This window comes from Hemiscyllium ocellatum, chromosome 22 (genome assembly GCF_020745735.1).
Source record: "Hemiscyllium ocellatum isolate sHemOce1 chromosome 22, sHemOce1.pat.X.cur, whole genome shotgun sequence".
Classification (NCBI taxonomy): domain Eukaryota; kingdom Metazoa; phylum Chordata; class Chondrichthyes; order Orectolobiformes; family Hemiscylliidae; genus Hemiscyllium; species Hemiscyllium ocellatum.
In genome coordinates this window covers 26,559,751-26,585,231 of record NC_083422.1, presented here as the reverse complement: position 1 = coordinate 26,585,231, position 25,481 = coordinate 26,559,751, and the positions used below count along the sequence as shown (strand labels likewise).

Below are 25,481 nucleotides of genomic sequence, written 5' to 3'. Positions count from 1 at the left end.
TCCTCAAATACTAATCTGAAATGATATTGAACCATTAATTAACAATTTTTCAAAGTTGATTTCTTCTTTGTCACAGATCATAATCAATTGGTCACAAGGCAGTTCACAAATAGAACCAGGGTATTACAACACCTTCAGATAAATCTCTGTTTGCCTCATCAAATAATCACTCCAATCATTCATATGGAAATACTAACAGCAGCTTAGTTATTGTAGTCTTGCACTGGCCATTTTTTCCAATAGAATTCCACTCAACTATTTCACCATAAAGAGATATGGAACTAGAGTGATAAAACAATAGCTCTTGATTTGATTTTAGTATAGCAGTAGTATTTTGGTGAGCAACACACTCTAATTTCAATGATCACAGCATAAAACTACTTTTACTGAATATTTTAGTACCAGTGTCACTTGGTTGTTTTAAACACTATTTTCCACAATAACAAAGAAATGAAATACATCTTTAACAACGCATAGTGAGAGGGGTATACTATAAAAACTGAATATTTAGAATTAGTATTTGGTTTATTATCACAAGAATGCAGTGAAAAGTTTACAAAGTCGCCACTTACAGTGCCATCTTAGCTACAAAGGTACCTATGTGCAGGATCTTAGGAATAAATAAGAAAAATAAAGAAATAAAAAGTTCAGTATTACACTTCCTATTATATTAGTTTTAGTTGAAATATTGCACTTAGGCAAAATATTTATGTTCAGTCCAGTACCTTGACCATAAGGATACCTGTAATATTGTGTGTGGCAAAGTTAAATCTCAGACTCACTGTCAGTAGAACTGCTGAACTTGGGATTGAATTGCTGCTGAGAATGAACATCAAGTAGCAAAAAGACCACTTCAAACCCTAATAGTTTAGTCATGATTTCAATCGCTCCACGAGTAACATCAGCAAAGTGGAAATCAATACTCTGACGCATAATGTTTGGCAGACCTTATTCGAAGGAATGAACTTTGAATAATTTTGCTCTTGCGGTGTTTCATAGAATGCAAAATCGTAACATTTTATGGCGTCTCATTTTATACTGTCAGGGAGAAATAATGAACAGAGCATATGTCCTTTTCCATCCCCAAATTGGATACCTGACTGATAAAGAACCCAATGAACAGCTCAACAGGTTGCTTAGGTTACCTGATGTTTAAAAGAAGCAGATGAAAAAGAGACCCCTGACAATAAAGAAAATTGACAATCCATACTGAACAAATGCTCACAACAACAAAGAAGAATCATAGCACCAAGTTTATTTTAGCTCAAGAGTTTAGATAAACCTAATAGAGCACAGAAAGCAACGTAATGCCCATTAAATACACATACACACAAAATAGACAAAAAATATTCGGAACAGTACCAACACAATTCCCTTCGTGATCTGTGCAAAACTTTGCTTTCACAATTTATTTGATGGTGAGATACCAAAAAATCCCATGTCCAGCATATTTGTTTCAGAATAGTATTTTGCAAAAAGAATTGGCACAAGAAAGAGTTTCAATTACAATAGTTTGCAGCAAAAGAAAAACAAGCACTTGTAAATATTTTCTAATGTAAGACATTGTATCAAGATTCTAGCATTTTTCAAAATACAAGTTAATTATCAGAAGTGGCATCAAATTTTTATCGTTAAAGATTTTATTGTCGAACATACTTCATATAAACCATCACAAAATCATAAACTAGGTATCAGTCAGTCCATTGAAGATAGCACAAAAACAGAGGCAAATTTATTTTCTGGGAAGAGGAAAGCAGTATCATCCTCTCAGTCCAACCTTCATGCAGAGCACATCAACATGTGCAATGCTTTGACATATTGGATTTGACACTGGCAAAGGCCTCCAATAGTTTGACGATCTAACCTCTCAAATTCAAGACCACCAATAGATATGGCAGAAATCAAAATGATTTACTCAAAATCTGTGATCTTTTTGATGAGTTAGGGATGAGGTTACGGTTAGATAGGACAGCAGTTCTGGCTATAGATTAACATCATTTTGTCACATTGTTGCATATCGAGCTAATAGGATAACAAAACAGCTATCTAGTCAGCTATTGGGAAATGTGTGTGTGTAAACAGAGTCAGACTCCTATATAATGGCTGTTCAGTTTGCTGACACACATGGAATTGTAGGCCAGACAAGTCACCTGTTTCTTAAAAAGATGAAAGAGCTGGGAGAGGAATAACAAACACTCTGTATACCTGATTTATAAATGAAATACCACATATTAAAGTTATTTACACTCTGGCACATAAATGTGAAAAATGCAGACAAAAATCGAATCAATTTACAAAGCTTTAAAATCAACATGTTATTGATCCTTCTCTTTTCAATCAGGCAATGAAGCATTTTTTTTTAAATGTCTTTAAAGAAAATATGTGAATTAAATACTTTTAGAAAACAGTACACTATTAATCCTATACTGTGGCATTCATGTCATGTATTATCTTCATTCATTTAAAATTCAAAGTTATAACTTTTACAAATATACATTGTTGGAAACGCCTTGCTAACATTCATTTAACTTCTTTTGGTGAGAAAATCAATGTTATTCTGCCTTTACTATAAGAATAAGTAAATTAGACAGTTCAAGTACAAAAGGTAAAACATTGGTTAAGTTTGAAAACAGTACCTTGTAATAAAATATTAAGAAATTTAGATTTCTCTTGTAGAATCTTCATAATTCTATTAAAATGTCTCTTCAGTTTTACATGATCTTTTTTTCTTTTAGCGAACCATATGATTAATATGACCCTAAAACAGAAAAAAAAAGTAATTTATAAAATTAGCAGCATCACAGAACAAACATACAAATTTCTGAATTAGGAGTGGGAGCAGACCATTCCGTCTCTCAAGCCTGTTCCAACATTTAATAACCTGGTTGATCTGATTGTAACCTCAAACCTGCATTGCTGTCTAACCCATGTTAATCTTTCATCCCCTTACTTAACAAGAATCTATCCACCTCCACTTCCACAATCGACTCAACTCCTACAATCTCTGCAGGAAGAAAGTTCCAAAGACACTCAACATTCAGAGAAAACATTCACTCCACCTGATTTAAAAGGGAAACTCCTGTTTTTCTTTAAAACAGGATTCCTAGTTCTAAATTCTCCCATAAGAGAAAACAAGTATGCTTATCCTTTGAAACAAACTACATCCAACGTCAAAAAAGTATATAACATGTCAAGCAAAAGTTGAATAATGATACATAACTTTGAAACCTGGTGCAATTTCTTATCGAAGTCAGAAGAAATACCAGACAGATAGGATTAAAAAAAGACAGCCATGCTTTCTGGGGCTGATTATCAACACCTTTGCTTAGCCAGCCTTTCAATGTCTGACCCCAAATCCTTCACCACTTTGCACCTAAATTCTCTATCATCCTCCTCTGAAGGTGTGGACTTTGTGTGGGAATTTGATGTCACAGCATCTGGACACTTTGTTTCAGGAAGCAGTCCTGAATTTTTCGGTTTTCAGAACAGTGACAGTTTAATGGTGAAAGTTTAAAAAATCTTACCTGAGGAGCAGACTTCGAAGAAAGAATTTGCTAAGCCACGCCACCCCCCGCTCCCCCCCACCCCATGTCGCATCTGAGTGACACGCATTAAGTGGGTGTCGACTTGAGTTAACTGGTTGCTTACCAAACAACCTTGTTAATGAGAAAAAACTTCACAAGAAACCTTCAGATTTTGGAGCTTTTCAGTTTTTGGATGTTTGGATAAAGGATCTTCTACCCGTAATTTAAATTTGGTTAGTGGCCAGTGACAGCAAGGTGTGACGGAAAGTGAGGCAGCTGGAGGGAGCCTGCAGTCAGGAACAGAGGACCCTCAGCTCTTGACCTTGTCCAACAGGCTGCAGGGAGGATGAGACAACTGACTACTGCACCATGGTACGCTAAGCCATTCAAAAGGGGGGAGCAAAAAGACAAGTGACAGTTAGAGGGGATTCTATAATTAGGAGAATAGATAGCATCCTTTATAAGCAGGAGTGGGAGTCCTACATGGTATGTCACCTGCCCAGTGCAAGAGTAAGAGATATCTCTGACTGGCTTGAAGGGATATTGGGGAGGGAGTGGGAGGATTCAGTTGCTTTGGTACATGCTGGAACAAACAGTGTTGGCAAGATTGGGAAAGAGCAGCTGTTCAGGGATTATCAGGGGCTAGGAATCAAATTAAAGAACAGGGCCTCAAGGGTTACAATCTCCAGAATATTGCCTGAACCATGTGCAAGAATAAGGGATGTAAACACCTGGTTAAAAAAGTGGTGTGGGAAAGAGGGGTTCCTTTTCATGGGGCACTGGCACCAATATTGGGACAGCAGAGATTTGTACCACTGGGATGGTCTCCACCTGAACCGAACTGGGACCAAAGTTCAGTGAAAACGGTAAATAGGCTAGTCAACAGGACTTTATACTAGAAAGTGCGGGGAGGGGGTATAAAATTTTCCCCATTGCGAAACCAAACAGTAGGTTAACATCTGTAGGGGTGGATTCAACTGCATGGAAAATAAAAGAACTGACATGGAAGGAGAACTCGGGAGAAATTATTAAAGTCTCCAGCACAGACACAAATAAGACAGTGTGTTTAGAAAGGGTTAGCATCAAACTTCAAGCACACTGGACAAATGAATGATAATGAGAAGAGGGACAGTTAATCAGGACTGAATGCACTCAGTATAAGGAATAAAGTAAATGAGCTTGTGGCACAGACTGAAATTGGCAGGCATGACGGAGATGTAGCTGCAAGGGGATCAGGATTGGGAGCTGAATATCCAAGGATATATATCCCATCAAAAAGATAGGCAGGTGGGATGAGGAGGTGGGGAAACCTTATTAGTCAGAAATAAAACTAAATTAATGGTAAGTGACGATGTAGGGTCAGATGCTGTATCATCTGTGTGGGTAAAATTGAGGAACTACAAATGTAAATAAATCATAGCTGGAGTTACTTACAGGCTGCCAAAACAGTAAGTCAGGAGCTGGGGCGCAAGATACACCAGGAGATAGAAAAGATGTATAAGAAAGGCAAAGTTACAGTGATCACGGGGATTTCAATAAGCAGGTGGACTGGGAAAATCAGGTTGGTCATGGATTGCAAAAGGAATTTGAGGAATGTCTACGAGGTGGCATTTTGGAGCAGCTTGTGCAATACTGGATTTAGTGCTGCGCAATGAGGCAGACTCGATAAGGGAGCTTAAGGTAAAGGAACCCTTAGGAGGCTGTGATCATAATATGTTTGAATTTACTCTGGAATTTGAGAGAAAATAGAATCAGCAGTAACAGAATTACAGCTGAATAAAGACAATTGCAGAGGCATGAGGGAGGAGCTGGGCACAACTGACTGGGAAAGGAACCGAGCAGGAACGACAACGGAACAGCAAATGGCAGGTGTTTCTGGAAGTTATCCAGGAGACAAAACAAAAATTCATCCCTAGGAAAAGCAGCATAGTACAGGGAGGATGAGGCGACCGTGACTGACTAGAGGTGTCAGGGAAAGCATAAAAGTAAAAAAGAAAGCATATAATGTGGCGAAGGGCAATGGGAAACCAGAGGATTGGGAAGCTTACAAAGACCAACAGAGGGCAACAAAAAAGAGAGGGAAAAGATTAAATATGAGGGTAAGCTAGCCAGCAACATAAAAGGAAGACTATAGGAGTTTCTTTAGATATATAAAGGGCAAAAGAGAGACAAAAATGGAAAATGACACTAGCGAGATAATAGGGGGGAACATGGAAATGGCTGAGAACTGAATAATTACTTTTTTCAGTCTTCATAGTGGAAGTAATTTGCCACAAATTCAGAAGTCGGGGGCAGAGCTGGGTATGGTGGCCATCACCAAGGAGAAGGTGCTAGAAAAAGTGAATGGCCTAAAGGTGGATAAATAACCTGGATCAGATGGACTAGAGTTCTAAGAGAGATAGCTGAAGAAATAGTGGAGGCATTACTGTTGATCTTTCAGGAATCACTAGATTCAGGGACCATCCCAGAGGGCTGGAAAATTGCTAACATGACACTCCTGTTTAAAAAGGGAGTAAGGCACAAGACAGAAAATTACAGGCTGATTAGCCCAACCTTGGTCATGGGTAAGAGCGTGAAATCCATTGTGAAGGATGAGATTTCTGAATACTTGTAAATGTACGGTAACATAAAGCAAAGTTAGCATAGTTTCCTTCAGGAGAGGTCATTCCTGACAAATCTGCTAGAATTCATTGAAGAAGTAATGAGCAGGTTAGACCAAGGACAGCCAATGGATGTTATCTATCTGGACTTCAAGAAGGCCTTTGACAAGGTGCCATACAGGAGAATACTGAGTAGGATATGGGCCAATGGTGTTCAAGGCAAGATGTTAGCATGGATAGAAGCTTGGCTGTGTAGCAGAAAGCAGAGACTGGGGATGAACGGGTCTTTCTCAGGGTGGCAGTCGGTGACAAATAGTGTTTTGCCAGGGGACTACATTTCACTTTGTATATTAATGATCTAGATGAAGCAACTGAGGTAATTCTAGCTAAGTCTGCAGATGATACAACATAGGCAGAGGGACAGGTAGTATTGAGGAGGCAGGGAGGCTGAAGGAGGATTTGGACAGGTTAGGAGAGTGAGCAAAGAAGTGACAGATGAGAGTACAATGTGGAAAAGTGTGAGGTCATGCACTTTGGTAAGAAGAATAGAAGCATGCACCATTTTCTAAATGGCGAGGAAATTCAGAAGCATGAAGTACAATGAGATTTGGGAGTTCTAGTCCAGAATTCTCTGAAGGTTAATTTGTAGGTTAAGTCAGTAGTTAAAAAAGCAAAAACAATATTGGTATTTATTTTGAGAGGACTTGAATGTAAAAGCAGGGATGTACTTTTGAGGCTCTGTAAGGCTCTGATCAGGCCACATTTGGAGTAATGAGGGCAGTTTTGGGCCCAAGATCTCAGGATGGATGTACTGGCCCTGGAGTGCATTCAGAGGAGGTTCACGAGAATGGTCCAGGGAATAAAACGCTCAACATAGGAAGGATGTTTGAGGACTCTGGGTCTACTCTTGATGGAGTTTAGAAGGACGAGGGGGAATCTAATTGAAACTTACAGAATACTGAATAGGGTGCTGGGAAGATGCTTCCATTGGTAAGAGAGACTAGGACCAGAGGACACAGCCTCAGATTAAAGGGACGTCCTTTTAGAACGGAGATAATAAGAAACTTCTTTAGCCAGAGAGAGATGAATCTATGGAATTCATTGCCACTGAAGACTGTGGAGGTTAGGTCATTGAGTATATTAAGATGGAGATAGATAGGTTCTTGATTAACAAGGGCTTCAATAGGTTAGGAAGAGAAAGCAGGAGAATGGAGTTCAGAAACTGATCAGCCATGATTGAATGGTGGAGCAGACTCGATGGGCTAAATGGCCTAATTTCTGCTCCTGTATCTTATTGCCTTACGGTCATTGGCTCATCCTCTTGACTCTTTAAGCAGCCATTATGCATGCAAGACATGGTAAGAAACATGAGCAATTCCACTTAAACTGACATGCCTTCATACTGAAGCCTGTCATCCAAATATGCTTCTGGAAAAATTCAATAAATGGTGAACAGGGCACAGAACTCTAGGCAATTTTCCTCTCCTTATCACCTAATTGTGGTCAACTAATTCACCATAGACTGAAGGCTGAAAATAGGACCTTAGTATGTCTCAGTAACTTAATGGATAGGCTTCTTGAGCCAGAGAAGAAACAAGAGAAACAATGTAATTCAGATTAGTCTTTGGTCCTCCATCAGGAAATCAAGATATCATGCTCTACTCTTGAGCCTTCAGCACATAATCTGGCTGTACACTTGTGAGAGTGCTACGCTGTTGAATGAGATGTTATTCTGAGATGCCATCTATGCACTGGCATAAGAATACCACAATGCTGCTTGCAGAAAAACAGGTGAGTTCTCTTATTGCCATGGTCAACATTTATACTTTAACCAACACTTAAAACAGACTGCAATAATGCAAAAAAAAAATTCATCACAATTAGAGAATTGTAGAGCAAATGGCTGGCATTAAAAATGAAGTTGTGCACAAACGAATTATGCACATAATCATTCCAGACTTGAATTTCCTTCATCTTTTATGTCTATTTATTGATCCTTATACCCGAACAATCTCCTGCTCATCACAATCATTCAGCCCCATGTTAAAGTATAATTCATTTTGGACAGAGAACTCTGGTGTATTTGTGGCTAGATGGCCCAGATGTGCTGGGTGTGTTGGCCAGATGTATGCTCACCTTCCTGAACTTGAACATACACAGGGTTGAGCATCACAGACAGCGGTGGAGTGGCTGCGCCTCTTGAGGTGAAAATGTGTTGCTGGAAAAGCGCAGCAGGTCAGGCAGCATCCAAAGAACAGGAGAATTGACGTTTCGGGCATGAGCCCTTCTCATGCCCGAAACGTCGACTCTCCTACGCTTTGGATGCTGCCTGACCTACTGTGCCTTTCCAGCAACACATTTTCAGCTTGATCTCCAGCATCTGCAGTCCTCACTTTCTCCTGTGCCTCTTGAAGGCCCTATATATCTCCTCCAGCAGTCGAATGACACCATCCTATGTCTTGGGAAGAGGGGGTGCCTGGATTGAGATCAAGGTCCCCGAGTCCCAATGTTTCCTCTAAGCTGTGTGCATACCACTCATCCAAGGTTCTGCACACTGACTGAAGCACTAACATCCAATTCCAGAAGTCACTGCTGCACATGGACCTTGGAGGCCAAAGCAACTGGAAAGAAAAATAGAAGGAACATTGTTCACCCCATTTGTTTGCCTGCTCAAATGACTAAAGCACTGCCATTCAGGTCAGCGTACATCTGTAATAACATTTTGCTGGATCAGGCTCTCCATGGACAGGCCACGGAGGCAGACAGATGCGCACATGTTGGATTCTGCAACATACAGGTGACATTAGCAAACTGAGTCCTCTAACCTTCAATCCAGTTTGTCAAGTTTCTCAACAAATCTGATTTCTCCTGCTGTGTCTCGGAGTGTTGGTTATTAAAAACTTAATTAAAATACACAATGGGGTTCTCTATTGCCCAGGGATGAGTAGGTTCCTAGTCTCCAGCAGTCCTCTGAGTGCCAGTGGTCTGGAGTGTTTCATCTTTGTTCAGCTGTGGCGATATACTGACCAGAACATGCTCCTGAGACTAACCTTGCTAAAGTATCCAAAATGGTGTTAGTATATGAGCTGGCAGAGGGTGCGCCTCTAATTCCTCTTGGAATGAGATTGGGCAGGGATTGAGGGAGAGGACGATGGCTAGTACAGCTGCTAGTGCTAATGCAGCTAGAGGAATAGCTGTGAACTGTCTCAAGCAAGCAAGGAGGAAGCCAGGCAACAGGAAAGATTACTGGTCTGGGGCAGGAGTTGAGGGAGTGGTCTTTGCCATGCCATGGTCAGAGTGGTAGTTCATACGTTTTAGTGGGAATCATGTGCAGTGGCAAAGCTAGAGTGTGTAAGGTACCAGACAGAAGATGATGGTGCGTAACCTTGCAGAGTAAAGGTAGCTATTGAATCATACTGTAGTGCCGCCGTGTACTTTTCCTGACCCTAAACTACTTGGGTGGCAATGTCAGACCAATCTGGCAGGCTCTGATAATATGGTTTCCTCTGGAAATCCAGAGGAAGGCTCCTGTCTCCAGCACGCCAACTACCAGACTCTTTCAGCCATCTCGGGGGCAATTCTGCACACACTAACGTGAACGGCCATTCCTGGCATGCAGCATTCCACCTAGTGTACAGGTGAGCTCTAATGATGGTACCAGCAGCAGCAAGTATTTCCACCATACCTGAAGATAGAGAAAGTAGTACCGTGGAGGCGCGGGGCATACTCAATGAGGTGAGCACCGTAAATTTATGCAAAAAAAAATTGCTTGCGCTCAGAGGCAAAACCCTGCATGAAGTTCCCCAAAATTGACAGAGCTAAACTTTGGGAAAATTCAGACCATAGTGTGAATTTTATACTTGGGCCCCAGTGGTAATACTTACTTCCACCAAATTTTACACTGTTCCATATGCTAGTGACAAGCACAGGAACTGTAGCATTGATAGTGCCAAACTGTGTACAAATATCAGTGGCTTAGTGGTTAGCACAGCTGCCTCACAGGGACCCTGGTTCAATTCTTGCCTTGGGCGATTGTGTGGAGTTTGCACATTCTCCCAGTGTCTGTGTGTGTTTCCTCCGGGTGCTCTGGTTTCATCCCACAATCCAAAGATGTGCAGGTCAGGTGATTTGGCCATGCTAAATTGCCCATAGTGGTAGATGCATTATTCAGGAGTAAATATAGGGTAGGTAAATGGGTTACTCTTCGGAGGGTTGGTGTGAACTTGTTGGACTGAAGGATGGGTTTCCACACTGTAGGGAATCTAATCTAAAAAAAATGGTATAAATTCTGGAAATTCAACCATAATCCATCATTTATTGCATTGTCTTGTGGGACAAAACATATTGTTTCTTTTCCTACCTTAGAATAGTAGCTATGTTTGAAAAGTAAATAATTAATCAGCTGAAGAGCATTTCAGATAATTTAAAGTTCTGAAAAGGTGCTGTATACAAAAGCTTTTTTTTTCATTTCCTCTTTTACTAGTCCATTTAGCTGTCAACTTGGCTCACATTTGGTAGCGTTTCTGCCTCAGTGATTTGTGAATTTGAGTTCTACTCCAAGATTGCACACATCATCATTATGGTGCATAATAATGACATCTTATCATCCACATAATTTAAACTTTAAACTAAGAACTACCTACTAACTCCAATTATTAAAAGATTCTTTGGTGCTCATAGAAGAACAATAGGTAATTCTGCCAGCATCCTGGCCAAAGGTCTTACCCACCAGTTACCAGCACCAAAGAACAGGTTAGCTGACCACTCAATCATACATTGGCAATTTACTGCACCACATTTATCTACTTAACAGTGAAAATGCGATTTTATAACAGTGCTGATAAAGGACTTTGAGATATCTGAGGACATAATAAAGCACCATCTGTGTCTTTTGGCCCTTCCTCAAAAGGAGTTATGACTTGCAACATAAAGCAACTGCAGTACAAAATACGCCGTCGTTTTAAACAAAATCAAGCAAAATGGTTACGTTTCAACAACAACTTGTATCTAGAATTAGATTTTAGTCTCATGTGTACTTAAGTACAGGGATACAGGAGTAAAGTGAAAGGCGTACAAAGTCACCATTCCCAGCAACATCTTAGGTACAAAGATGTCTGGAGGAAGAACGCCTTGGAACACTTCAACCCCATGGTATCAATGTGGATTTCATCAGTTTCCTCATTTCCCCTTCCCCCACCTCCAAACTTCCAGCTCAACACCGCCCTCATGAATTGTCCTCCCTGCCTATCTTCCTTTCTACCTATCCACTCCACCCTCCTCTCTGACCTATCCCAAATCTATCACCACCCCCATTCACCTATTGTACTCTATGCTACTTTCTCCCTAACCCTCCCCCCTCCCTCATTTATCTCTCCACTCTGCAGGGACCCCGCCTCTATTCCTGATGAAAGGTTTTTGCCCAAAACGTCGATTTTCCTGCTCCTCGGATGCTGCCTGACCTGCTGTGCTTTTCCAGCACCAATCTAATCTAGACTCTGGTTTTCAGCATCTGCAGTCCTTGTTTTTATCTTAGGTACAAAGGTACCTAGGCACAAAGTAGAAAAACAAAGAAATAAATTTAAAAGTTCGCATTACAATCCTTCTTTAGCCATGGGCCTTCAGAAGCATTTTTAACAATATTGGGACAATTGGAAGAAAACCACCAAGTGTGGTCCAAGAAGTAGATTTTAAAGAGAGCCTGAAAGGGGATAAAGTGCAGTAGAGAGGCAGAGATGTGTATGTCGGGTATTCCAAAGCTTAAAAATAAACCTTTACAAATTCAAATTTACCCAATTTCTTTTTAACATTATTTCATAGGGAAAACGATGGAAAGTGTACTAATGGCATTTCAATTTATTTTGCTGCGTAATAATGCAGTTGAAATTTTCAACATTTTCATTTCATCGTTTCACAACATCATGATAAATTAACTTGGTATTTCTGATTTATCTTTGTAATGAAAAAGACTTTTCTCCAATGACCACAGGGAATTCATCAAGTGAGCAGCTGAGCTTGTTGCTCCCAGTCTGTACTTAGCAGGATGAGCACAAGAACCCCACACTTCCTAATCATACGTAAACACATACTAAAAGTGTGTATGCGTACAGATGTCAGTTAGAATGATATCTAGTTCAGCTGAAAGGTTTCTTCTCGTTGAGTAACATCAGAAATGGTCAATTTTCAAATCCAATTACTCAAATCAGTTCTAAAGAAGAGTCTGTGATCTGAGGAAGGGTTGACTCGACCTGAAACATGAACTGTTTTCTCTTCACAGATGCTGCCAGACCTGCTGAGCTTTTCCAGCAATTTCTGTTTTTGTTTCTGATTTTTACAGCATCCACAGTTTTTCTGAAGTAGTTAGTGGATTTGAAACATTAACTCTCTCCAGGTGTATCCAGATCTGCTCAGTTTCTTTAGCACTTCTTATTTTTATTTCAAATTTCCAGCATCTGTAACTTTTTGCTTTTACTGGAAAGTCATTTCTGTGCACAAAACTACATCTAGACAAGTCGTCCCATACCTTAAGAAGATGAAAAAGTGACTTTAAAGTCACTTTAATTGGCAAATGGTAAAAGATGGACAAATGAAATATAATGTCTTCCACTTCACTCACATTATTCTGAAAATTCCAAGAGAGATAATGGCTCAGGATTTTGTTCTCAACCACAAAGGAAGAGTGTTGGCCATTCAATAATTATATTTGTCCAGCTTTCTACATGCAATTGCATTGGATATTGAATTGCTTTGAAAACAACATTTTGCTGATGATTGCACAATGTACAGTACCATTAGTGGCTTCTCGGATACTCAAGCATTCACTATATAAACCAAGCATTATCTGGGCAACATTCAAATGTGGACTGATGATGACAGATAACATTCACACATTAAAGTGCTAGGCAATAACCATCTCAAACAAAAGAAAATGTAATGTTCTCCCTTTGGCAGTCAATGTAATTACCATTGCTGAACTCTCCATTATCAATATCTATGCTTGGGGATACCATTAACTGGAATTTTTTTTTAATTCCAAAAATATACTTTTTTCATAAAAACATTTTGATGATTTGTACAACTGGTCATGCCATACATATGTAAACATTCCATTTCTTTGCATACAGAAATCAAGTAATCATTCTAAATATAGGTCTGTACGTTTACTATCCATAGATTTAGCTGAGGCTTCAGTGGAACCTACTTACTGCGTGGGCCCCCTGTTCTTTGGCAGGCAGACGTGACACGGTGGTCTTTCCCCACCACACCTTGGTGGCAGCTGCCCCAAGCTTCAGCGCATCCCACAACATGTAGTCCTGGACCTGCGAATGTGTCAGTCCACAACACTCAGTCGGGGTCAGCTCCTTCAGCTGGAAGATCAACAGGTTTCGGACAGACCAAAGAGCATCTTTGACCGAGTTGATGATCCTCCAGGCACAGTTGATGTGCGTCTCGGTGTGCATCCCGGGGAACAAACCATAGAGCATGGAGTCCTGCATCAGAGATGATGAACCTCGACAATCACCACTGCATTCGTCTCAAGACTTCCTTTGCGTAGGCACATTCCAGAAGGTAGCATGTGACAGTCTCGTCCCCTCTGCAGCCGCTTTGAGGGCACCGCGCGGTGCAGCAGAGAGTCTGGGCATGCATAAAAGATCTCACAGGCAGAGCCTTTCTCACCACCAGCCAAGCCATGTCTTGGTGCTTGTTGGAAAGTTCTGGCGATGAGGCATTCTGCCAAATGACTTTGACAGTCTGCCCAGGAAACTGCTCGACAGAATCCGCCCTCTCTTTTTCTAAAAGGGTTTCAAGGACACTACATGCTGACCACTTCCTGATGGACTTGTGGTCAAAGGTGTTTTTCTTCATAAACTTCTCCACGAAGGACTGGTGATACAGAATGGTCCAACTACTTGGAGCGTTCCGCGGCAGCGAGGCCAGGCCCATCTTTCACAACACCGGGCACAGGTAGAACTTCAGTACGTAGTGACACTTTGCGTTTGCGTACTGGGGATCCATGCACAGCTTGATGTAGCCGCACTCAAAATGGCTATCAGGGTGAGGGTGGCATTTGGTGTGTTTTTCCCCATTGCTCAGAGCTTTGTACATCGAGTCCCTTCGGACCCGGTCCAACTTTGATCTCCATACAAAATGGAAGATGGCCTGGGTGACTGTGATGGCACAGGTTCTGGGAATAGGCCAGATCTGTGCCACATATAACAACACTGACAGTGCCTCACACCTGATGACCAGGTTTTTACCCGTGATGGAGAGTGACCGTAGCTTCCAGCTGCCCAGTTTCCGCCTCACTTTCTTGATACACACCCCCCAAGACTTGGCGCACGCCCCAGCCCCTCCAAACCAAATACCCAGCACCTTCAGGTGGTCAGTCCTGACAGTGAAGGGAATGAAGGATTGGTTGGCCCAGTTCCCAAAGAGCATGACCTTGACCCCCGAGGCCCGTTCAAACTGGTCACATATGCACAAGAGTCTGTGCACGGACAGTGGATCCGAGCAGAAAATGACGACATCACCCATGTACAGGGAGGCCTTAACCTGCAGGCCCCCGCTGCCAGGAATACTCATCCCTCTCAGGCTCACATCCTTCTGATGGACTCGGCAAATGGCTCTACGCAGCACACAAACAAGGCAGGAGAGAGAGGGCAGCCCTGCCTGACTCCAGATCTGACTGGGAAGCTGTCTGATTCCCACCCATTGATTGAGACTGCACTGAATGTTGGTGTAGAGCAGTCTGATCCAATTGCAGATTCCCTCCCCAAAGCCCATTTTGGAGAGAACATCTGTCATTTCTGTATGTGATATCTTGTCAAAGACTTTCTCCTGGTCCAGGCTGAGGAGGCAAGTGTCCAACCACCTGTCCTGCAAGTAGGTGTTCGTATCCCTGAGGAGTGCGAAACTCTCAGCAATCTTCCTGCCCGGTACAGCACAGGTTTGGTCAGGGAGGATCACCGATCCCAGTGCAGACCTGACCCTGTTGGCAATGACCTTTGCCAATATTTTGTAATCTGCATTTAATAGTGAGATTAGTCTCTAATTTCTGAGTTCCGCCCTCTCCCCCTTCCGCTTGTAGTGGAGGGTGATAATGCCTTTCCTCATGGATTCACTCATGGTACCTGCCAGAAGCATGAAATTGAATTGTTTTTTAATTTCAAAAATATACTTTATTCATAAAATATTTTGATGATCAGTACAATTGGTCATGCCATACATCCGTAAACATTTCATTTCTTGGTATACAGAGACCAAGTTAGCATTCATATGTACAGGTCTGTACAATTACATATTTAGCTGAGGGGTCAGCAGATCCCAAATGACTGTGTGGGCCCTCTGTTCTTCTTAGGCAGGCAGATGTTACATGGTGGTCTTTCCTCACCGCGCCTTGGCGGCAGCTGCCCCAAGCTTCAGCGCGTCCCTCAACACGAAGTCCTGGACCTTGGAATGTGCCAGTCTGCAACACTCAGTCGGGGTCAACTCCTTCAGCTGAAAGATCAACAGGTTTTGGACCGCCCAGAGTGCGTCTTTCACCGAGTTGATGATCCTCCAGGCACAGTTGATGTTCGTCTCGGTGTGCGTCCCGGGGAACAAACCATAGAGCACGGAGTCACTCGCCACGGCGCTGCTAGGGACGAACCTCGAAAAACACCACTGCATTTCTCTCCAGACTTCTTCTGCATAGGAACATTCCAGAAGGAGATGTGTGACAGTCTCATCCCCTCCGCAGCCACTTCGAGGGCAGCGTGCGGTGCGGCTGAGAGTCCAGGCATGCATAAAGGATCTCACAGGCAGAGCCCTTCTCACCACCAGCCAAGCCATGTCTCGGTGGTTGTTGGAAAGTTCTGGCGATGAGGCATTCTGCCAAATGGCTTTGACAGTCTACTCAGGGAACGGATCGATAGGATCCACCCTCTCCTTTTCCCGAAGGGTCTCAAGGACACTACATGCTGACCACTTCCTGATGGATGTGTAGGCAAAGAAGTTTTTCTTCATAAACTTCTCCACGAAGGATAGGCGATATGGAACGGTCCACCTACTCAGAGCGTTCCACGGTAGTGAGGCCAGGCCCATCCTTCATAACACCGGGGACAGGTAGAACCTCAGTACGTAGTGACACTTAGTGTTTGCGTACCGGGGATCCATGCACAGCTTGATGCAGCCACACACAAAGGTGGCCATCAGGGTGAGGGTGGCATTGGGTGTATTTTTTCCCCCGTTGCCCAGATCTTTATTCAGCGAGTCCCTTCGGACCCGGTCCATCTTTGACCTCCTAGACATGAGTGTGTTGTAATAATGTTTTGAAGAACTGCCTCTTCCCCACTGCAACTGAGTTGATGAATCTCCAGTAGCGACAGAAATGGAATCCCTTCCCACGGAACCTGTGCCGCTGCAGTCACCCGAGCCATCTTCCAATTTATATGGACATAGGACCGCTTCTAATCACCTGTCTAGTCTCAAGCCTTGCAAAATCTCTCTCCCTCACCCTCTACCTCCACCTTCCAAGTCCTCTTTACAACCCAGCTTTTAAGTTAAGACTTTGGACTCTTCTCCCAAAATCTCTCTTTTTTTCTGCCTTGATTGTTGTGTTTTCGTTGTTCGGTGACTTGGAAAATTTGACTATTTTAAAGGTATTAAGTAAATGAAAGCTGTTTTGATGTTAATATTGCGCACGAAGGAGTTAAAATATGCAAAATTACTTCACTTCTTCATCCTTGCTGCCAATCAAAGTGCATTACGTAATAATGTGCTTTACTCACTTTAAATTATATCGGCATTCTTTTGTCTACCTATTTTTCCTTCAATAATATTGTTATGCTTCACAAGTCACCTAATCAGTTTTCTTTTTAGATTAACAAGTCTTCTAACCATGTTATATGCAGCACAAGGTACAGTTTTACTGACAGGTCATAAGTCCCTGCAGTACCTATTACTCCTGTTGGTGGCAGTATTAGGCTATTTCAATGCTATCATCTGTAACATTAATCAATCATTTTATGATCGTTATCAGATTGCACATCAATATTTTATGGAAAAATCATATTTCTATTTTCTTTCTCAGCAATGAAAATTTCAAATACTCAGGCTTTGAAAATTCGACACCCCATCCCACAAAACAACAGGATTAATCAGAACAGCAGATGGTTGAGGTGATGTTCCATAGGATCAGAACTGGGGCAACAGTTATTCACCAATTATGTAAAATATTGACAGGAAAAAGTAAGTATCTTAACAAAATATTCAAAGTGGAATTCTCATTAATACAGGGAGGGCTCCAGAAAAGACAGGAAATCATTAACACATGTTCAGAATGTGCATGTACTTGTCAAATGAACTTCATTCTAGGTAAGTGAAAGGCAATACATTTTAGAAGACCACATTCTCCAAAGGAATCACTAAATGTAGTGACATAGTTAAGAGGATTTGAAAAATAATAGATGTGTGATCATTTTCAGAGGGACTAAATTGATAACCACAAGTTATGTTAACTTTGTGCAGAACCTTGATTAGAAAGTACCTGGGAGTACAGTGAATTGTTCTGGTCTTTATAGATGCATGAGGAGGATGCAAAACTGTACTTGAATGATACAGGAACAGTGAGTTCATATTCATCAGGAAAGACTGAAGCAATTCAAATACTTTTCTCCAGAAAACAGAAGGCTGAAGATTGACCGGACAGATTAGGAACATACGTAAGAGGTTAAACATGTCTTATTGCAAGTGAGACCACAGCAAGAAGCTACAATTAGAAGACAGTGACTCTGAAATTCAATAGGAAATTCATATGAACATGCTATAGGTATAATGTACATTTCAGTTCCATCAGGACCAAGACTGCCAGATTTCAGATTTCCAATCTATATATAATCTGAATCTGATGCAAAGCCTGAACCTAAACAGATTATGGAAATAGACCAGCAACCATTTCAAAAATGTCTATTTACTGAAATTGCTTTAACCAAAATGATTAATTTGTTAACTGTCATGATTGAGAGTCTATTATGATAAACCAACATAAAACATTGTGTCATTTACTAGCCTTTTAGCATGGCTGTTCTGGTTCAAGTCTTAGCAAGCATTTTCCAAGCAGACAAAACCCAGTGTGCAATGACTCCAGCAGTAAAGTTCTCTGCTATAATAACACCCAATTTTTGAACACCAGGATTTTGGGAATTGTACCCGCACCATAAGGAGAGGTTGAGACAAACAGCAGAGATACATTCACAAGGAAGCTAAATTAGCACAATGGAGAAATGTTTGAAAGGTTAATAGATGAGGAGGAGTACGGAACATATGGAACGTTATCAATATTACAAACCTGATGAGCAGAATAGGCTGTTTTGATCTGCAGGCATAACTTAACATATCTAAAACTGATCTTTATCTTTTAATAAGTTTAGGAAAGGCAGGAGATGAGTCACTTATTGGAGGATATCCAGCCTCTGATCTGCCCCAGTTGCCACAGCATTTATTTAACCATTTCAACTGAGCTTCAATAATATTACCCAAAACGCTAAAGGGAAAGCATTCAGCTAGGAAAAAGCATTAAATACAAGGTGGAACATAGAACATAGAAAATACAGCGCAGAACAGGCCCTTTGGCCCACAATGTTGTGCTGAGATTTAATCCAAATGTAAAATATAGTAACAACCTATGCACCCCTCAACTCACTGCTATCCATGTGCATGTCCAGCAGTCACTTAAATGTCCCCAATGACTCTGCTTCCACCACCACCGCTGGTAACGAAATCCATGCAATCACAACTTTGTGTACAAAACCTACCTCTAACGTCTCCTTTATACCTTCCTCCTAATATCGTCAAACTATGACTTGTCGTACCAGTCAATCCTGCCCCGGGGAAAAGTCTCTGGCTATTGACTCTGTCTATTCCTCTCATTATTTTGTACACCTCTATCAGGTCTCCTCTCTTCCTCCTTCTCTCCAAGCCTATTCAACCTTTCTTCATAAGGCACGCCCTCCACTCCCGATAGCGAACTGGAGGACAAGAAGAATTTCTGGCTGTACAAGCTGCTCCTTTTTTGAGGTATTTTAGGGGTGAGAGTGTGAGAGAGTGTGAGAGAGTGTGAGAGAGTGTGAGAGAGTGTGTGAGAGTGTGTGAGAGTGTGTGAGAGTGTGTGAGAGTGAGTGAGAGTGAGTGTGTGTGAGAGAGAGAGAGAGAGAGAGAGAGGAGAGAGAGGGAGAGGGAGAGGGAGAGAGAGAGAGTGTGAGTTACTGCCTTTGCTGTTTGAATTCACGTATAGCTGGACATGGGAGGGCGTCTGGGAAAATTAACGGACAGCGAAATTCACAACTGATCTTGGAGGAACCGGTCTGGGAAAGGTCACAGCACAGAAACAGGTAAGTAAAGCTTTGCTGTAAATCTACAATAGTGATTAAGTGAGTTCTTTATTGATTAGATGTTTTGTCGAGGTATGGCTCTGAATTCATGATATGAATTCATGACTCTGATGTGTTAGCCTGGAGCAGTGTTTAGTCGAGGAATAAGACAGTGCTATTTTCTGTATCTGTAGATTGGAAGAAGCAAAAATAGCCCTTAAGAGAGTGATATGCTTTTCTTGTTGGATGTGGGAGTTTATGGAGAGCTCACATGTTACTGAGGATTACATTTGCAATAAATGCCTTTGGTTGCAAATCCTATCAGGTTGAATGGATCAGCTGGAGTGACAGTTAGAGGCAATGAGGAATTTACAAGAGCAAGGTGGTGTGATGGATGGCAGTTATAGAAAGGGAGCAAAGCTGCAGATACAGTCGCATACATGGGTTAACTCCAATAAAGGTGAGAGGTAAGTAGGTAGCGTATAAGTCTTCTGTGGCTATCCCCATTTCAAACAAGTATTCTGTTTTGGAGAATGTAAGGGGTGATGGATTCTTAGGCGAATGTAGCACAAACAGCCAAGCTTCTGATACCGAGACTGGCTCTAATGCAATTAAGGGTACGTTGGGTTCCAAGAGATCAATTGTGTTAGGGGACTCTCTAGTCAGACATTTCTGTGGCCAGCAGTAAAAAATCAGAATGGTTTGTTGCCTCCCTAGTGCCAGGATCAAGGGTGTCTCAGAGAGGGTGCAGAATATTCTCAAGGGGAAGAGGGGCCAACAGGAGGTCATTGTACACATTGGAATGAACAATATAGGATGGGAAAAGAGTGAGATTCTGAAGGGAGAATATAGAAAGTTAGGCATGAATTTAAAAAGGAGGTCCTTGAATGTAGTAATATCTGGATTACACCCGGTGCTACGAGCTAGTGAGGGTTGGAATAAGAGGATGGAGCAAATGAATGCATGGTTGAGGATAGATCAGATTGGATTAGATTCCCTAAAGTATGGAAACAGGCCCTATGGTCCAAGTCCACATTGACCCTCCGAAGAGTAACACACCCAGACCCATTCCCTTATATTTACCCCTGTCTAACACACCTAACACTATGGACAATTTAGCATGGCTAATTCACCCAACCTGCACATCTTTGGATTGTGGGAGGAAGCCAGAGCACCCAGAGGAAACCCACGCAGACACAGGGAGAATGTGCAAACTCCACACAGATAGTTGCTCGGGCAGGAATCGAAGCTGGTGTACGGGAAAAGGATTCACATTTTGGATCAGTCGGATCTCTTCTGGGGTAGAAGTGACCTGTACATGAAGGATGGATTGTATGTGAATAGGAAGGGGATGCAGATACTGGCAGGGAGATTTGCTACAGCTGCTCAGGAGGATTTAAGCTAGTAAGATTGGTGTGTGTGTGTGTGTGTGCGTGCGCGCGCGCGTGTGCGTGGTGGTGGGGGAGGGAAAGAGCTGAGACCCAGGGGTTTAGTGAGGAAAGAGATCAATCTGAGACTGGTACAGTTGAGAAAATAAGCGAGTCAAGCAGTCAGGGCAGGTAGGGACAAAGCAGAGGAAAAGGTAGGACTGATAAATTATACAGCATTTATTTCAATGCAAGAGGCCTAACAGGGAAGGCACATGAACTCAGGGCATAATTAGGAACATGGGACTGGGATATCATAGCAATTACAGAAACATGGCTTAGGGATGGACAGGATACAAATGCGACAGGAAGGATAGAAAGGGAGGCAAGAGAGGAGGGAGAATGGAGTTTTGACAAAGGATAGGGTTACAGCTATACTTAGGGACGATGTTCCTGGAAATACATCCAGGGAAGTTATTTGGGTGGAACTGAGAAATAAGAAAGGGATGATCACCTTATTGGGATCGTATTATAGATGTCTGAATAGTCAGAGAGAAATTGAGAAACAAATTTGTAAGGAGATTTCAACCAACTGTAAGAATAAAAAGGTAGTTATGGTGGGGGATTTTAACTTTTCAACCAGACTGGAACTGCCATTGTGTTAAGGGTTAGATGGAGAGGAATTTGTTAAGTGTGTAGAAAACAATTTTCTGATTCAGTATGTGGATATACCTCCAAGAGAAGGTGCAAAACCTGGCCTACTCTTGAGAATTAAGGCAGGATAAGTGACTGAGGTGTCAGTGGGGGGCAATTTGGGGCCAGCGACCATAATTCTATTAGCTTAAAACAGTGATGGAAAAGGATAGACCAAATCTAACAGTTGAAATTCTAGACTAGAGGAAGGCTAATTTTGATGGTATTAGACAAGAACTTTCAAAAGCTGATTGGGGGCAGATGATCGCAGGAAAATGGACAGCCTTCAGAAATGAGATAATGAGAGCCCAGAGACAATATATTCCTGTTAGGGTGAAGGGAAAGGGTAGGTGTCAGGAATGCTGGATGAACAGAGAAATTGAGGGTTTGGTTAAGAAAAAGAAGGAAGCATATGTCAGGTATAGCCAGGATAGATCGAGTGAATCCTTAGAATAATATAAAGGCAGTAAGAGTACACTTAAGAAGGAAATCAGGAGGGCAAAAAGGGGACATGAGACAGCTTTGGCAAATAGGGTTAAGGTGAATCCAAAAGGTTTTTACAAATACATTAAGGACAAAAAAGTAACTAGGGAGAGAACAGGCTCCTCAAAGATCAGCGACCTTTGTGTAGAGCCTCAGGAGATGTTAGAGATACTACACGAGTATTTTGCATCAGAAGGACATGGAAGATATAGAATGTAGGGAAATGGATGATGACACCTTGAAAAATATCCATATTACTAGCCATTTGGATACAAAACTACGCGGAGGTAGAAGACAGAGAGTGGTAGTGGAGCATTGTTTTTTTAGACTGAAGGCCTGTGACCAGTGGAGTGCTACAAGGATCGGTACTGGATCCACTATTTTTTGTCATTTATGTAAATGATTTGGTTGTGAACAAAGGAGGTATAGTTAGTACGTTTGCAGATGACACCAAAATTGGAGGTGTAGCTGACAACGAAGAAGGCTACCTCAGATTAACACGGGATCTTGATCAGATGGGCCAAAGGGCTAAGGAGTGGCAGATGGAGTTTAATTCAGATAAATGCATTTTGGGAAAACAAATCTTAGTAGCACTTATACATTTAATGGTAAGGTCCTCAGTCCTCTTTGCTGAACAAAGAGGTCTTGGAGTACTGGTTCATAGCTCCTTGAAAGTAGAGTCGCAGTTAGATAGGATAATGAAGGCGGCATTTGGTATGCTTCCCTTTATGGGTCAGAATATTGTGTACAGGAGTTAGGAGGTCATGTTGTGGCTGTACAGGATACTGGTTAGGCCACTTTTGGAATATTGCGTGCAGTTCTGGTCTCCTTCATATCGCAAGGATGTTGCATAACTTGAAAGGTTTCAGAAAAGATTTATAAAGATATTGCCAGGCTGTTTTCTCTGGACTATTGGAAGCCGAGGGGTGACCTTATAGAGGTTTATAAAATTATGAGGAGCATGGATAGGGTGAATAAACAAGGTCTTTTCGTTGGGGTGGGGGCGTCTAGAATTAGAGCGCATAGGTTTAGGATGAGAGGGAAAAGATATAAAAGAAACCCAATGGGCAACTTTTTCAGGCAGAGGGTGGTGCATGTATGGATTAAGTTGCCAGAGGAAGTGGTGGAATTGCAACATTTAAAAGGCATCTGGATGGGTATATGAATAGGAAGGGTTTGGAGGGATATGGGCCGGGTGCTGGCAAGTGAGACTAGATTAGGTTGGGATATCTGGTTGTCATGGACGGGTTGGACCGAAGGATGTGTTTCCGTGCTGTACATCTCTATGACTCTAAGTGGGAGGTACACAGGTTCTGACTTCTTATACAAGGCTACTTCTCAGTACTTGTGTGGCGCAAATTTTATTCTAATATTTCCTCCCAGATCTGGGTGATGTCCAAATAAGTCAGGCACGAGGTACTTAATTTTCACTTTAACACAACGACAGAAGCATTAGTATAACAGCTCAAGATAGTCCAACCTAGGACTTTGCCTTGAAGAACTCCTATAATGACATGTCAGCTTTGACTCAACGTTGGATTCCAACAGCTATGGTTTCAAATTTTGTACATATAAAAAGTCTGTGACATTGCTTAAAAAGCAGTTTGATTTTCCCTTTATCTGAGTAAACATTTATTTCTCAAACAGCATCACTAAAGTGGGTGATTTGATCATTTATTTAATTCTTAGAGGGTTTTCTGTGTGCAATTTGGTCATCATGTTCCCAACATAACAACAGTGAGTGCATTTCGAAAGTACTTACTGCATCGAATGCAAGCCGAAGACTTTAAAAAGGCACTTTGTAAATGCAGATTGTCTCTTTCTTTTCTGGGGTGGAGTTGAATGGGCTCCAACAAAATAAAACATCCTTTGTGAAATGCATGAATTCTTGCAACAGCGGTGTTCTCTTAAAACAATTAAAACATTAAATGCTCAGAGTTGAGGAAAGAGTAGTATTAATATTCTTTCCATAGTTAGGTTGAGATAAGATGAGGGGGGGGGATCCACTGGGCTTCTCAAGAGCTTGGTAGGTTTAATAATGCACAACACTGAAAAATGTTGTCAAACTTTAGCCAACCTTGTCCAGTTTGACTTCCTTTCCCCTTCACTCAGTGCCTCCATTGTCTTTCCTCTGAAAGTGTATCTCTCTTCATTTAAAATTAAAAGAAATGTCACTAACCCCTGTGTTTTAACATGTAGCAAATAAAGTGTGCATGGTGGGAGCTCCATTAGAAGTCTCAAAAACACAGGAGGGAGATGGATTCATGACAGGACATTAGGCAAATCCATTTGACTCTGAAATCTGCATTTATTGGCCCATCTGAGTATCTCAAAAAACCCAAATGCTGATGTTTTGTTTCATAAAGGAGACCACAAAATGAATGCTGGCATGTTAGCCTGTAGGCAATGTGTAGGACAGGAGCAGCTCTTCCCATATAATTCTTCCTAATCACTGCTCGTGAAATTAGTTAATATGTCAGATATTGTGGGCGGCACGGGGGCAATGGGCGGCATGGTGGCACAGTGGTTAGCACTACTGCCTCACAGCGCCAGAGACCTGGGTTCAATTCCTGCCTCAGGCGACTGACTGTGTGGAGTTTGCACATTCTCCCAGTATCTGCGTGGGTTTCCTCCGGGTGCTCCGGTTTTCTCCCACAGTCCAAAGATGCGTGGGTCAGGTGAACTGGCCATGCTAAATTGCCCATAGTGTTAGGTAAGAGGTAAATGTAGGGGTATGGGTGGGATGCGCTTCGGCGGGTCGGTGTGGACTTGTTGGGCCGAAGGGCCTGTTTCCACACTAAGTAAACTAATCTAATATTTAGATGCATTAAACCATTTTGCAAGAAACAAGGCTCATCTTTATTCCTGAGAAAAGAGGCATAGCTAAGAATTTAATATTGGTAACCTTTTACTGGAATAAACAGCATAATAGATACCACGCACACATTGTCCAGCTCATGAACTTGGCCTTCATTTTTCAACAAGCAATCTCCTGGCACTTGAGGCAGCATCACGAAACAGGTTAATCTCTCCCACCCACCTCATGCAGCAGTAAAGGAGATAAGTTACATTGCTTTAGTACTTATCGACAGACTTTTGCATGACTCCAAACTGAGCATATTCAGTTCAATTTACCAAGCAGCTGTCTGTCTTTTCTCTGCAAGCAAAAGCTGGTACAATGCTTAAATTTACTTGAAGAATTATAAAGGCTAAATAATATATGCTTCCACTTTCTTTTGAAAATGGACCTATTGTTCTAATTTGAGCTACTGGCTCAGGTTAGTTGCCAATAGAAGGCTAAAATGTGCTGAGAGCCAAATCAATTAATCAAATATATTGACTTCACTAAATTGAGTATTTACCATGGTGCCCTAGCCTGGATGTGTCATTTCTGAAGATTTTCTCCATGTTTGAAAATGAGGATTTCAACAAATGAATCAGTACTAATATCGATATCTCAGAAGGATG

At 41.7% G+C, this 25,481-nt stretch overlaps 1 protein-coding gene across 1 annotated transcript in view; it reads right to left on the bottom strand.

Annotated features, from left to right (window-relative positions):
- Positions 1-1,250: 1,250 nt before the first annotated feature.
- LOC132826140 (serine/arginine-rich splicing factor 4-like) overlaps positions 1,251-25,481 on the bottom strand; it is a 45,147-nt gene continuing 20,916 nt past the window's right edge. The window contains exon 4 of the mRNA XM_060841787.1: positions 1,251-2,758. Within this exon, the coding sequence (XP_060697770.1) occupies positions 2,732-2,758 (27 nt within the window). The 3' untranslated portion in view covers positions 1,251-2,731. The remainder of the gene's footprint in view (positions 2,759-25,481) is intronic.